The 16029-nt window shown below is 44.7% G+C and overlaps 2 protein-coding genes across 2 annotated transcripts in view; one reads left to right on the forward strand and one right to left on the reverse strand.

The window, feature by feature from the left end:
* Window positions 1–4386: 4386 nt before the first annotated feature.
* Window positions 4387–5130, reverse strand: LOC137095018 (tubulin alpha-2 chain-like). Its single transcript, XM_067461185.1, has one exon. The coding sequence runs from the start codon at window positions 5128–5130 to the stop codon at window positions 4387–4389; it is 744 nt and encodes a 247-aa protein (XP_067317286.1).
* Window positions 5131–14752: 9622 nt separating this feature from the next.
* Window positions 14753–16029, forward strand: part of LOC132780157 (POU domain, class 2, transcription factor 2-like) — an 86549-nt gene continuing 85272 nt past the window's right edge. The window contains exon 1 of the mRNA XM_067461182.1: window positions 14753–14822. The gene's annotated coding sequence lies outside the window, so the exon portion shown is untranslated. The remainder of the gene's footprint in view (window positions 14823–16029) is intronic.

Here is a 16029-nt window from a genome sequence, read left to right on the forward strand (position 1 = left end):
TAGATCTGCTCCCTCCCTGTTAACGTTTCAGAGGCAAATTAAAACATGGCTGTTTGAGCAAGTGTTTACAAATACAGAGTAGCTAATATAGGAAATCAAATGACCTGACAATGGAACTGGACAATGCTTGATAATAATGAGACGCTAATTATGTTATTTGTATTGTCGAAGGCTTTCATGGCTGGAATCACTAGGTTCTTGTGGGTTTTTTCGGGCTATATGGCCATGTTCTAGAGGCATTTTCTCCTGACGTTTCGCCTGCATCTATGGCAAGCATCCTCAGTCACTACCTCTGAGGATGCTTGCCATAGATGCAGGCGAAACGTCAGGAGAGAATGCCTCTAGAACATGGCCATATAGCCCGAAAAAACCCACAAGAACCTAATGATGTTATTGCTTTTATGGTGTTTTATATTGTTTAATGTTTTAATCTGTATTATGTTTTATATGTACTGATTTGTTGGAAACTGCCTAGAGTCGCTGATTGGCTGAGAAAGGTGGAATACAAGTACAGTAAATAATAAATAAACCCAGATCAAAGCAGATACTGTGGGATTTCCAGCCTGGATGCTCTGGGGTAGAGGGCTGTGTGGAAGGGCCCTGAGCATTCATCCACGTGGACAGATTTCTGCATATTCAGGAGGGAAAGAACCTGAGGTTTTGAAAAAAAAAAAAACCCAATGCGAGAGAGCCCATTTCCTTGAGCAGGGGAGTGAGGCATTTGGGTTTCCGCCTCTCTTCTTTTCTGGGAGACTCCACTGCTTTACCAGGCTGCAACCAAGCCTGATCCCACAATGTGGCAGGTGCCATTGCTCTTTGGCCTTGCTTCTCTTGGTGGCCTTTAGAGCGGGCATGGGCCAACTTGGGCCCTCCCTACAGGTGTTTCGGACTTCAACTCCCACAATTACTAACAGCCTACCAGCTGGTAGGAATCCTAAGTGTTCAAGTCCAAGACACCTGGAGGGAGGGCCCAAGTTTGCCCATGCCTTCCGGCTATTAGGAATTGTGGGCGTGGAAGCCCAAAACACCTGGGCGAAGGCGTTCGTGGCCGGAATCACTGGGTTATTGTAGGGTTTTTTTGCGCTCTATGGCCATGGTTTAGAGGCATTCTCTCCTGACGTTTCGCCTGCATCTATGGCAAGCATCCTCAGAGGTTGTGAGGTCTGTTTTAACTTGGAAAAGGGGTTTATATATCTGTGGAAAGACCAGGGTGAGACAAAGGATTCTTGTCTGCTGGAGCTAGGTGGGAATGTTTCAACTGACCACCTTGATTAGCATTTAATGCCTTGACAGGGCCTAGAGCACTGTCTAATCCTCTAATCACCTCCCAACAAAAGTTTGCTCTAGGAACTGTCAAGCCATTATATGCTAATCAAGATGGTCAGTTGAAACATTCACACCTAGTGGTCAGTTGAAACATTCATACCTGTTCCTTACAGGTGAACACTCTTCGTCTGCCTTACTAAGCAAAGGTTGTAAATTAAAACAGCAAAACAACAGAGAGGAAACAATCTGGGACATCTAATCACCTCTCAACAAAAGATTGCCCCAGGCACTGCCAGGCCATCAAATGCTCATCAAGGTGGTCAGTTGAAACATTCACACCTAGGTTGTTGTAGGTTTTTCCGGGCTATATGGTCATGTTCTGGAGGCGATTTTTCTCCTGACGTTTCACCTGCATCTATGGCAAGCATCCTCAGAGGTAGTGAGGTCTGTTGAAAGTAGGAAAAATGGGTTTATATATCTGTGGAATGGCCAGGGTGGGACAAAGGACTTTTGTTTGCTGGGGCTAGAGGTGAATGTTTCAGCTGATCACCTTGATTAGCATTCAATGGCTTAGAAGTGCCCAGGGGGAATCCCTTGTTGAGAGTGATTTTATGTGCCTGTTTGTTTCCCCTCTGTTGTTTTGCTGTTGTGATTTTTGAGTCCTTTAATAATTCACACCTAGCTCCAACAGACAAGAGCTCTTGGTCCCACCCCGGCCATTCCACAGATATATAAACCCATTTTCCTAGTTCCAACAGACCTCACTACCTCTGAGGATGCTTGCCATAGATGCAGGCGAAACGTCAGGAGAGAATGCCTCTAGACCATGGCCATATAGCCTGAAAAAAACTACAACAACCCACCTGGAGTTTGCCCATGCCTCCCGTATGGGCTTACCTGGCATGCCTCCTGTGGCCTCTCATGCTTTACTAGACCTTCCCTGAGAATCTCTCTTTGGTTTCCTTTCACCAGAGAGTTTTCAACACCAAATCCTTGACCCCCTTATACATAATCCCTGCAGAAATCCTTGCCACCGAAATGGTCTGGCTGCAGAAGGGTAGTCGTTGGGGGCCGCTGTTCCCTCATCTTGTAGCAGGGGGCGCACCACTCCCGAGCCGCATGGGCCCTTTCCACATTAGTCGTAATTCATCGGTTCCTCTGCCCCCCCCCCCCCCTCCACACCAAACACACCGAATGAAATGGTGGCAGTCGGGAAGAAACCATGGTCACAACAACAACAACTCAAAAGGAAAACTAAGCCGGGCATTGCAGCAAACGGAGACCCCCTGAGCCAACTCCGGGCACCAAACAATTGCCTTGGAGCCCCTTGCGTGGTGGAGAGAAGGCCAGAAAGGTGGCCGGAGAGAAAGGGGGCAACCTCTGCACCCAGGACCCCTGGAAGGCCCTTGCAAAGAGCCAGAGGTTCCCCCCCGTGGGCCTGGCTCCCTGCCTAAATAGAATAGAACAACTTGTATTGTCAATGTATATCGTACAATGAAATTAAAGGCCACCCCTAATGCACATTAGATATGTAGGATTACAAAACAAAGCACCCATCCTTCCACATTCTAATCACTATCGCAGAACCCCAATTGACATATCAGCGTGAAACCGGAGAGTTCCATATAGTCACCGCTTTAGGATAAAAGCTCTCTCTTTGCATATTTGTCCTTGCTTTTATCATCCTATAATGTCTGCTAGATGGTTTTGTTGTTGTTGTTCATTTGTTCAGTCGTTTCCAACTCTTTGTGGCCTCATGGACCAGCCCACGCCAGAGCTCCCTGTCAGTTGTCACCACCCCCAGGGTCTCCTTCAAGGTCAATCCAGTCACTTCAAGGATACCATCCATCCATCTTGCCCTTGGTCGATCCCTCTTCCTTTTTCCTTCTATTTTCCCCAGCATCATTCCCTTCTCTAAGCTTTCCTTTCTTCTCATGATGTGGCCAAAGGACTTCCTCTTGACCTCTCATCTCCTTCCCTCCAGTGAGCAGTTGGGCTTTCTTTATTGAAGTATGGACTGGTTGGATCTTCTCGCGGTCCAAGGCACTTCTCATGATGTGGCCAAAGGACTCCATCTTTGCCTCTACTATCCTTCCCTCCAACGAGCAGCTGGGTTTTCTTTCCTGGAGGATGGACTGGTTGGATCTTCTGGTGGTCCAAGGCACTCTCAGCACTTTCCTCCAGCACCACAGTTCAAAAGTGCCTCTTTTCCTTCACTCAGCCTTCCTTCTGGTCCAGCTCTCATATCCATAAGTGACTATGAGGAATACCACTGCTTTGACTATGCGGATCTTTGTTGCCAGTGTGATGTCTCTACTCTTCACTATTTGGTAGATGGTAATAATAATGGTCCGGATGCCCGACCACCGTCTCCCAAAGCAGTTGCTCTACTCCGAACTCAAGAACAGAAAATGGAATGTTGGTGGGCAGGAAAAGAGATTTAAAGACGGGCTCAAAGCCAACCTTAAAAACTCTGGCATAGACACTGAGAACTGGGAAGCCCTGGCCCTTGACCGCTCCAGCTGGAGGTCAGCTGTGACCAGCAGTGCTGCAGAATTTGAGGAGGCACGAATGGAGGGCGAAAGGGAGAAGCGTGCCAAGAGGAAGGCACGTCAAGCTAACCCCGACCAGGACCGCCTTCCACCTGGAAACCAATGCCCTCACTGCGGAAGAAGATGCAGAGCAAGAATAGGGCTCCACAGCCACATGCGGACCCACAAGAATGTTGGAAGACAATTATCCTCGGAAAACGAGGGATCGCCTAAGTAAATAATAATAATAATAATAATAATAATAATAATAATAGAATATCAAGGGTGAGATGGATCCTTAAGGGAAAAAATGGCGCTTTCTTCAGGCAGCAGGAATGGTAAACCATATGCCATAGGTGAAATAGAACACTATCGTACAGCTTGCCATTCAGTTGCTGGTTCCTTAAAAGTCTCAGATCATCCAATCTTTGCTGGTCCCTCTTAGGCAACGCAGCCGCAGGTCAGCTCTTCCATGACAATCTAGCACCCAGGCCATCCCTGGAGGAAGCCTTCGAAAGGGCCTTGGTCAAGGGGAAGTGGATACGGGGATAGGGCACCAGGTTGGTCTGGAATTCAGTCAGGTCAACATTCAAGGCCCATCAAACCTCAAGGAAGCAGTAATGGAGGACACCATCTGCCCAAACACCCGGTTGAGGTTGATATATGTTGGATGCTCCACGTTGAGGTTGCGGTTGCAGATCTCATAGATGGCTTCATTGTCCACCGTGAATGAGCAGTCCGAGTGCTCCAGGGTGGTGTGGGTGGTCAGGATGGAGTTGTAGGGCTCCACTACTGCAGTGGAGATGCGTGGGGCAGGGTTGACTGAGAATTTGAGCTTGGCCTTCTTTCCAAAACCAACCGAGAGCCGCTCCATTAGGAGAGACGTGGAGCCTGACCCTGTCCCTCCACCAAAGCTGTGGAAGACCAAGAAACCTTGGAGGCCACAGCACTGGTCTGCCACTTTGCGAATCCTATCCAGAACCGTGTTGATGACTGCCTTGCCGATGGTGTAATGGCCTCGGGCGTAATTGTTGGCAGCATCTTCTTTGCCGCTGATCATCTGCTCCGGGTGGAAGAGGGAACGGTACTTCCCAGTACGGATCTCATCGACAACGGAAGGTTCCAGGTTTACAAAAACTGCCCTGGGGACATGCTTTCCTGCCCTCGTTTTGCAGAAAAAGGTCTCGAAGGATGAATCCACTTGTCCTTCTTGGATGGCGCTAGCGATGGTCCTGTCCGACAAGATCCCGTGTTCCAGACAATACAACTCCCAGCAAGCATTGCCCCTCTGGACACCAGCCTGGCCCACATGGATGGAGATGCACTCCCTCATGATGACTTAGTCAGCTAAGCTCTTGCAACCAAAGAAAAAAATGATGACCTTTGGAGTTCTTGCAAGCAAGGGAAGAGATATTTGATGACCTCGCCTTGGTCCCCAATGGGCTCCAGGTATTTCAGGAAGGGAGGCCCAGTCCCTGCCCCTCGGTGCCATTCTGGGCCAGGGATCCCCGCCTCCCCCGGAGTGTGAGGAGGCCTTTCTGCCCAGAGGCCGGTCTCCCCTCCTTCCCTCCTCCCTGCGCCTGGCTTCTGCTTGAGAGAACAGGGCCGAGGAGTTCAAGGAGACCACGGATTCCATACAAACAACCCCTCTCTCTCTCCGTCTCTCTCTTTTGTTGCAAAGGATCACCAAGATCAATCACGCACCAACCCTTTTCCAACTCAGAATGGGCTCCTCCAAGGTGATCAGGGGGGGGGAGGGGGGGCTGTGCATTAGAATGTGTTTCTCCATTGCAGGCTTGTATGGGCTCAGTGGGGAAGCATCCCTTTCTGCAAAGCCCACCGCTCTCCCCCGTCCCCGTGTGTCTTTCCAAGCGGCCAGTCCGATGTGAGAGAAAGCATCATCCTGCAAATTTATAAATTAAAGCAGCGCATGGGGGGGGGGGGAGGCAGGGCCGGTGGGCCAGGGTTTTCCCAGAGGCTTTTTGAGAACATGTCATTCTGGGCCTTTGTGGCGTCACAAGGGGGAAGGAAGGAAGGTGCAAGGTTTGTGCAAAGTTAATTAAAAAGCCCAAGTGGGATGCCTTCAACGCGGGGCCAAAGGGCTAAGAAGGCAGCGGTGGCCCAACTGACCGCCGGTTCCTGGTCTTTGCAGGCATGTCCGCACATCCGCCGCTTTGTGGCCGGCGCACGGACTGGACTGGACGGACACACAAAGCCGCTGCGTGTCAGCCGGCCGTGCGGAGAGAGAGGCTGCGCTCACATTAACACACACACACGAGAAAGAAAGAAAGAGAGGCAGAGAGGGAGGGAGGAAGAAGCTCCGCGCTGTCATCTATCACCCATTGATCCGCACATTTCAAATTAATTGGCAAAATTAATCCGATCCGATTTCCCCGATAAAGACCAGCGGGGAGGTTCGCGACACCTCTTCCAAGCCGTATTATTCCACTTTGCAAAACAGGTTCCTGGACCTTCCTTGAGCCTCCGCGCACTCCCTTTCCTCGGAAGAAGAAGGAATCGGGGATTTTCCACTGGACAAAAATTCTGTGTGCCGTCCTTCGCCCGCAACCATATCACATCACGCTGAAATAAAGCACACAGCGGACGGTTTAGGCTCCTTGGCGAGGATCCTTTCCAGCTCTTTTAATGGCTCTTTAGAGCAATCTGTCGATCTGGATCCAAAATAATGGTGTCCATAATTACGATTCCCACTTCCCTGGCAGACAAGTGCAACAGTTCCCCATTTGTGCGTCACTGTCTCTGCTTTATCTGGATGCTTGCATTTCTTAATAACATCGTCATTTGCCATTAACCCAACAATTCAAATTATTTGCATGGCTTTATTTATTTCATAAGATACCGTATATACTCGAGTATAAGCCGACCCAAATATAAGCCGAGGCACCTAATTTTACCACAAAAAACTGGGAAAATGTATTGACTCGAGTATAAGCCGAAGGTGGGAAATGCAGCAGCTACGGGTAAATTTCAAAATAAAAATTATATTAATTTAGGCATTAGTAGGTTAGATGTTTTTGAATATTTACATAAAACTGTAATAATAATAATAATAACAACAACAACACGTTATTTGTACCCCGCTACCATCTCCCCAAGGGACTCGGTGTGGCTCACATGAGGCCGAGCCCAAACACAACAATACAAGCAATAATAACAACAATACAAGCAAATAAAATAAAAACATAGACAATAAAATATACAACATTATCAATAAGACAACAAGCAATTAAAAACAGTGGGATGGCCAAATGTAATTCAAGATAAGACTGTCCAACTCTGATTGAACCATTATTCTAACCTTTTTCAATGTAAATATGCTTACATGTCCTCCAATAATAAATAGAGTAAAATAATAATAAAAAATTAATAAATGTAAGAATAACAATAATAAATAGAGTAAAATAATGAATGTAATAATAACAACAATAAAATAATAAATGCAATAATAATAGAGTAAATAATAAATGTAAGAATAACAATAATAAATAGAGTAAAATAATAAATGTAATAATAACAACAATAAAATAATAAATGCAATAATAATAGAGTAAATAATAAATGTAAGAATAACAATAATAAATAGAGTAAAATAATGAATGTAATAATAACAACAACAATAAAATAATAAATGTAATAATAATAATAATAGATTAAAATAATAAATGTATCAATAACAATAATAGAGTAAAATAATGAATGTAATAATAATAACAATAAAATAATAAATGTAATAATAATAATAGAGTAAAATAATAAATGTAATGACAATAATAAAATAATAAATGTAATAATAATAATAACATCAACAACAAAATACAATACAATGCAAAGTAAAATACAATGTAAATACAATGTAAAGTAAAATACAATGGTATGGTTGCTGATGACACGATAAATAAATAAATAACAACAAAGTAAAATAATAAATAACATTGACTCGAGTATAAGTCGGGGGAGACTTTTTCCGCCTAAAAAAAGGACTGAAAAACTAGGCTTATACTCGAGTATATACAGTAATCCCTATTTCTCTTCCGCATTGAATATTAATTTCTTAGATGAAAATAAGGTCTGCCTGGAATAACTAATGTTTAACTTTCAGGATGCACCAAAAATTCACATTAGGCAGAATGTGTTCTATAACATTATTATTCCACACAGTGTTCTGGGAACGGCAGGTATCCTAATGTCCGACAGATTTGGTGCTAATTTTGTGTTGTTTCTGAACCTTGCATTGCGTGAGAATCAGGATTGTAGGCACCCGGCGACCAATGTCACACCGAAAGCCGTTTCATTCCAAAGAGAAATTATGGCTTTCTGGTGAAAGTGGCGTGTATTATTAACGGGAGTGACTTGGCTAATAGGAATTAATTCGGAGTCACCCAGAGCTTACAATGGGAATAAAAGCGGCAACGAAGGTGTCAGAAGGAAGCCAAACACCAGATATATAGAGAGGAAGACATATAGATATATATATATAATCCCCCCAAATGCTGAATGCAGCCATCCAGAGACGCAGAGTTGAATTCTTGTTTTACATTGGTCCTAAATTCTTCACAACATTCCTATGAATTCATTAAAGAATAATACTCATGAGCTAATTGCAATAAGATATTTTTTGTTCCTACAATAATTGAACACATTGTAAACATGTTTGGCATGACAAAGAATGCCATGAGATGGAACACGTTAAAGTTAATTGCCTTGCATTGCATGTGACTTGTTTCTGTATTTGGATCTGGAAATGAAATATTAAATACTCTGTTCTGTAAGATTTGGCCTTTACGAAGGAATCTGTATTTTCTATCCAAAGATGTGGTATTATTTTTCTATTTCTGCATTATTGGATATAAAGGTTTTATTCTTCCGTGATAGAAACCCCTTCATTTAATACTAGGCATATATTTCTGAACAACAGCTTACCAATTAGCATATTAATTCTTCACCCAAAATTCCTGAAAATCCCTACCGGAAATCCAATCTTTTTTCCAACAGCATTTAAACAAAAATCAGATATAACCTCTTGGGGGGGGATCCGATTGGTCTTAATTGTTTTACACACAATGCACCTACTGAAAACTAATCAAACAATTATAGATAGGATACATTAATTTCCAAAATGTAAACCATGCCATGTGTGAAGCGTGCCCTCAAAGTATCAGTCAAGCACAACATTTCCTATTTTGTATCAAGACAATTCAGTCACTAATTCATTGTATGCAAACTCTTTCCATTTTACCTACAATTTTAATATTTGCATCTCATTTCTATACTCAAGTTATAGTTATATATAAACCAACCCTTAGAAGCTTATAAACATTTTTTGTCCAATTTGCATATGATATTTAATATTTACAAGGTAAATTTGCATGCCATATTTACATGAAATCGTTTTGCATACAGAACATAGAACACAAAATCCTTGGTTTTTTAAAAATGCAATGGAACGTGCTTTTTCTTTTTGTTTACTAACAAACTTGCAGACCTTCTTGGAGATGAAAATCCCCTTTTGCTGTGATTAATGCCCACTTTTTAGTGCTAATAAGGAAAGGTATTTAATCCTGCTATGCTTGCTCAGAGAATAATAAAAGTTTCCATGATGTGTGTTAATGGGAGTTTTGGGTGAGTGTGCATACGGTAACGATAGATATATACATATGAATATTATGTATGCATTGCTTGTTTGTAAATACTTACAGTCTTAACAATTAAGACATACTATGACTTATTTTTGTATGATCTGAATTCTCAATAGTGAATCCTTGTGAGTCAAACACTACAATAATGATGTTATATTAGTAGCAAGATGGCATACACCATAAATATGCATTTTTTAATAATAATGGGCTTGCATATTCTAATTATATTTCTTATCCATCTTTTTGGTTTTTCAAGGAATGGACCAACATAGAACTTCTGCATTTTAAAAAGAGCTGTTGCAATCTCAGTATGCAATGCATGGAAATCAGGTCCTACTTTGGCCCATCAGCCTTTTCTCTTTCAAAATGCCTAATGTTTCATCTGCTAAAATGTTACTTATTTTATGAATGTTGCTTGCAATTTCTGCTCTCAGGAGGAATGGCGTTTCGTTCTGAATATCACGCACCTCAACCCTTCACTATAGCAGAATACTTCCTCTGCCTTACTAAGCAGAGTTTATTCAAAAAGTAAGGAACATATTTGCACTTGATTGGGGTGGGATGGGGGGGGGGCACTAAACGGAAATACATGTCAAGTATCAACTGATGTAAAAGAGGTGTGTTTCAAGAATGTTTCCTGTGCAAATATATTCCTCCTGTTCAAGGAGCTCCATTGCCTGTCGTTCATTTTCTGGTCCCAATTCAAGGTGCAGGTGCTTACCTACAAAGCCCTAAACGGTTTGGGACCCACCTACCTGCGTGACCGCATCTCTGTGCACGAACCCACATGATCTCTTTGTTCATCTGGAGAGGCCCTGCTCATCATCCCACCTCCATCACAAGCATGATTGGTGGGGATGAGGGATAGGCCCTTCTCGGTGGTGGCCCCTCGACTCGGAACTCGCTCCCCAAGACATTAGGCATGCCCCAACTCTGGCAGCCTTATGAGGAGCCTGAAAACGTAGTTGTTCCAGTGTGCTTTCCCAGAATAAGGAAACCCTAAGCAACATGTCCCTAATTGCACTTTACTAATGATCTAGGATTGTCTGCTCACTCCATCTCTCTCCAAATATCCTAGTTATATGTCACCTTGTCATGCCCAGCATTTAAAAAAAATTAATTATTACAATTGGCCCACCATAGGTTTTTAATGTATCATGGTGTTATTGTTACTGTTTATTGCTTTGTTTATGAGTTTATTTATTGTCTGTATTGTTGTTGTTGTGTTTTACTGATGTATTTGGGCTCGGTCTCTTGTAAGCCGCACCAAGTCCTTCGGGAGATGGTAGTGGGGTATAAATAAAGGTTTATTATTATTATTATTATTATTATTATTATTATTATTATATATTGCATGCAGGGCCTTCACATTTGAATGAGAGGTATAAATCCTCTAGTGTGTAAAGAACATTTGGCCAAGTCGGATGCATTTTGGAAATGAGGAATATTGATTATTCCTCATTTTAGCATTATTATTATTAATTGACACTAAAGCTGGATTTCGTATCCCAAATATAGATCTCGTTTGCTGTGACATACTGTGCTTTCGTGTCAATATTATTACTATTATTATTATTATGCTGGAGAGTTACAACTCCTTTCCGGCACCATCTCCTTCTTGCATCTCTGTGTCAAATGAAGGTCCTTGTGGGGTGTTTGGGGCATCCAGGGGAGGCTCCAAAGGAGGTGGGGGCAAGCCTGAGACTGAGTGAGAATGCACACAGGTCCTAAGCTTTAAGGCTCATCTGTGCAAAATTGCTGAGGACCTGAAGTGGCCAAGGGAGGGGGGGGAAGGAGGGAAGAAGAGGGCTTTCAAGCTCCCCCCGCCACCTCAACCTGCACTTGCTTTGGACACACACAGGATTCAGCATCAGGAACCTCCCCCCCCCCCCCCAAATACATAAATAAATACCACTTTAGGGGAACTGGGCTGTTTCCCTCTCAGCCCTAAGCCCTGGGGACCCTCTCCCAAAGCTTTCCCCAAACCAGAGCGGCCTCCTCCACTCTCCACCCAACAATGCCCTTTCCATCCTTTTAACCCCCCCCCCCCCCAATTAATAAAGTTGGGCGGCATGTCCCCATGTCCCATGCTGCTTTTCCTCAGATGAAGCCTAGACTCTTCCTCAAGGGCTTTTCTCTCCACAGAGAACCAAAACTACTTTGAGTCTACTTGTGGACAGTAAAAGTGGAGTATAATATAATACTATATATAATACGATATAATTATATATTTTATATGACATGTAATATTACTAATAATATGACAATATAATGGTATAGTACAATATAGTAATATATAATACAGATATTTTGCTGTGCTAATAATATAATATAATATAATGTATGTATATATATATCTTGTAAGCTGCTCTGAGTCCCCTTCGGGGTGAGAAGGGGAGGGACACCTGGAAGCTACAAGCGGTAGAGCTTTTCCGACCTCTGCTCCAATTCTGTGGAACTCATTGCCTCCATATGTTAGAGCAATATTGGATTGTGACCTTTTGTAAAAGCGCTCAAGACTTGGCTGTTTGGTTGTGCATTTAAGTAAAGTGATCAGATCTAATTTGCCAAATAGTCACTGTTTACTGTTTTTATATTGTGTAAATACTATTTTAGATTGTAAGTCGCTTGGAGCACCTTGGGTGAGAGCGACTCATTAAGAAATATAAGTGAAGTGAAGAAGTGAAGTGAAGTGAGAAGGGCGGCATAGAAATGTCGTGAATAAATAAATAAATAAATAAATAAATAAATAAATAAATAAACACAAAAATAATAATGATAATAGAACTTTCTGGATTGGAGAAGTCCCACCTTGGTCCCAGTGCCCTGTCCCCTCGGTTTATTATTATTATTGTAATTGTTATGTTATGCGGAGTATAAATAAACACAATAATAAGAATAAGAATAATGGAACTTTCTAGATTGGGGGGGTCCCGCATTGGCCCCAGTGCCCTGACCCCTTGGTTGTTTATTTTTTTATTAGAAACACAACAAGATGAGTCCATAGCAGACACTCTGCTGGCTGTTGAATTGGATCACATGTTGGACACTTCCTGTTTATTATTATTATTATGACTCTGATTATGCAATTCCCCCCGCCTGTTTGTAGCTTCTCCTATGAGCTTCTCCCATACAAATATTTCTCTTTCATCTCTATCTCATCCTGAATTTTATCATGTTATCTTTGGGATTGATTCTGCATTGTATTATTTTGTATTGCATTCTTATGGTTTTATTTATTTGTGATATTTGTTTTGATGTCTTGGTTTTATTTGGTTGTAATGTACTGTTGGGCTGGGCCTCATGTAAGCTGCCCCGAGTCCTCTTTGGGGGGAGAGAGGGTGGCGGGGTATAAATAAAGTTTATTATTGGGTTGTTGTAGGTTTTTTTCGGGCTATAGGGCCATGTTCTAGAGGCATTCTCTCCTGACGTTTCGCCTGCATCTATGGCAAGCATCCTCAGAGGTAGTGAGGTCTGTTGGAATTAAGACAATGGGCTTATATATCTGTGGATATATCTGTTATTTGGCTTGTTAGTGCCTGGGGCAATCTTTTGTTGAGAGGTGACTAGTTGCCCTGATTTTTCCTCTCTGTTGTTTTGCTCTTGTAATTTTAAGTTTGTTATTTGACAACTGATTTAATTCTTTGCCCACATGAAAGGAGGATGATGAATGGGATTGTGATGGTGTCGGATGATTTGGCTCTTTTAACTGTGATGATAATGTTTTAACGTGTATAGTGCTGATATTTTAACCGTGTAATGAAGTAGCATTGTGTTGTTATTGTATATTTTTTGTATGTTAACACATGTTGTGAACCGGTCCGAATCCCTCTTTGAAGGTGAGAGGGTCGGTATATAAAACCTATAAATAAATAAATAAATATTTTTGAAGGCTTTCATGGCCAGAATCACAGGGTTGCTGTAGGTTTTTCCAGGCTATATGGCCATGTTCTAGAGGCATTCTCTCCTGATGTTTCGCCTGCATCTATTGCAAGCATTCTCAGAGGGAGTGAGGTCTGTTGGAAGTAGGAAAAAGGGTCTATGTTTCCAGGGTGGGACAAAGGACTCTTGTCTGCTGGAGCTAGGGGTGAATGTTTCCACTGACCACCTTGATTAGCATTTGGTGGCCTGGCAGGTTTTTTTTTTTGGTGAGGCTTGTTAGTGCCTGGGGCACTCTTTTGTTGAGAGGTGATTCGCTGCCCCGGATTGTTTCCTCTCTGTTATTTTGCTCTTGTAATTGTAGAGTTTGTTATTTGTATTGTTGAAGGTCGGAATCACTGGCTGGAATCACTGGGTTGTTGTAGGTTTTTCCGGGCTATATGGCTATGTTCTAGAGGCATTTTCTCCTGACGTTTCGCCTGCATCTATGGCAAGCATCCTCAGAGGTAGAATCATAGAATCATAGAATCAAAGAGTTGGAAGAGACCTCCTGGGCCATCATCCAGTCCAACCCCATTCTGCCAAGAAGCAGGAATATTTCATTCAAATCACCCCTGACAGATGGCCATCCAGCCTCTGCTTAAAAGCTTCCAAAGAAGGAGCCTCCACCACACTCCCTCTGGGGCAGAGAGTTCCACTGCTGAACGGCTCTCACAGTCAGGAAGTTCTTCCTAATGTTCAGATGGAATCTCCTCTCTTGTAGTTTGAAGAGGAGGTAGTAGTGAGGTCTGTTGGAAGTAGGAAAAGGGGTTTATATATCTGTGGATATATCTGTTATTTGGCTTGTTAGTGCCTGGGGCAATCTTTTGTTGAGAGGTGATTAGCTGCCCCGGATTTGTTTCCTCTCTGTTGTTTTGCTCTTGTAATTTGAGAGTTTGTTATTATTATTATTATCATTATCATTATCATTATTATTATTATGTGTAGTTACACCCCTTCTTTTTCTGTGCAGAAGGGGACTCCTCCTGGCAAGGCCTCCCCTCTTGCTCCATGTGCCCACTCTTTATTGCCCCACTCCCCTGCCCTGCCCCTCTTTCTGTCCTTCCTCCATCCTCCCCATCTGCTGCTGCTGCTGCCCTGAGCATCTTTCATCCCTGGTGCTGCTGCTGCTGCTCCTGCATCTTTCCCGTTGCCGGGGCAACCGTCGCCGGGCTGAGGGAGGGAGGGATGGAGGGGGTAAGGATGGAGGGAGGGGTGGGGGGGAGAGGGTCGGGGGCGCGCCGCGTGCCCGCGCGCCTCCTCTCTGCCTGGCTGTGTTGTGCTTCGCTTTGCCTTGGCTTTGGCTCTGCCTCCCCCTCCCTCCGTCCTCCTCCCCCCTCCCTCTCTTCTCCTCCCCCCTCCTCCTCTCCCCCCCCTCCCTCCCGCTCGTATCTGGGCTGCTCGGCGCGCGCATGGAGGAGTCATCGTGCGCCCACCGATGGAAGCAGAGGTAGGTGCAGCTCCACGCCGAGCAGGCCCCCTCCCCGCCTCCGTCGTCGCCCTGCCCGCTTCCCTGCCTGCCCGCCTGCCTCCCCGCTTCCTCCTCCTCCTCCTCCTCCTCCCGCTCCCTCTCTCCCTCTCCCATTTAAAAATCTTTAAAACTTTGCATATTAATGCCCGCGCTTTGCATACCGCTCGCCCGCGCCCTATTGATTGCCCGCCGCTTAATGCAGGCGCAGCAGAAGCAGAGGAGGCAGAGGCAGCAGCAGCAGCAGCAGCAGAGGCGGCAAAAGGAACTGAGGCACCACCGCCAGCACCAGCAGCCCAGGAGGAGGAGGAGGAGGAGGCGGACAAGGCTCCTTCTTTGCGGGGCCCCAGGAGCCCCTCTTGCTCTCTCTCTCTCTCGGCTCCAGGGAGGACGGCCCCCCAAGTAGCCAGGCAGGCGCCTCTCCCTGGCCGGCAAAGAGGGAAAGCGGAGGGCAGGGAGGAAGGAAGGAAAGAAGGAAGGAAGGATAGATAGAGAGGAGGGCGCGCATTGTCTTCTACCTTCCTTCCTCCCTTCCTTCCTCCCTTCTTTCCACCCCTCCACCTGCGGGGACACACAAGCCCAGGCCGCGCCGAATCACAACCACAACCAACGGGCGAGGGGTCGGGGTCCCTGCCCAGGGTTGGGGGCCCTCCCTCGCCTCCCCCAGGGTTCCCAGGCTGGGCGCCGCTTCCCCGTCTCCTCAATGCCTTTGTGCACCGGGACAGGGATTATACATACACACACACACACATAGTCTATGGATGTATATATCCTATTATTTTCATCTATCGATACATACACCTACACTGGAAAGAAATGTTTGCATTGCCAAAGCTGGGCTGCACCGGAGACCCAAGGCAGGGGCTGGTCCCAGCATTGTCTCTCCCGTGGATGATTGGGGGGGGGGGGGGGTCCCCGAGGCTGCTGGGCACAATGCATTGGGGAGCGGGGGGTGGGTAGGTGGGGGGTGGCCCAACTCAGGGTCGAATAGAAGGTAACTGGGGTGGAGGTACAGTGGCCGAAGGGAGCTCCCCCGACCTTCCTTTTGTCTTGCGAGGGGGAGCGGGTGGAGGAAAAGAAGGGAAGGAAGGGAAAGAAAGCAAAGGAAGGGAGGAAAAGAAAGCAAAGGAAGGGAGGAAAAGAAGGGAAGGAAGGGAAAGAAAGCAAAGGAAGGAAGGAAAAGAAAGCA

The sequence above is a fragment of the Anolis sagrei genome, chromosome X (assembly GCF_037176765.1).
Source record: "Anolis sagrei isolate rAnoSag1 chromosome X, rAnoSag1.mat, whole genome shotgun sequence".
Taxonomy (NCBI): Eukaryota; Metazoa; Chordata; class Lepidosauria; order Squamata; family Dactyloidae; genus Anolis; species Anolis sagrei.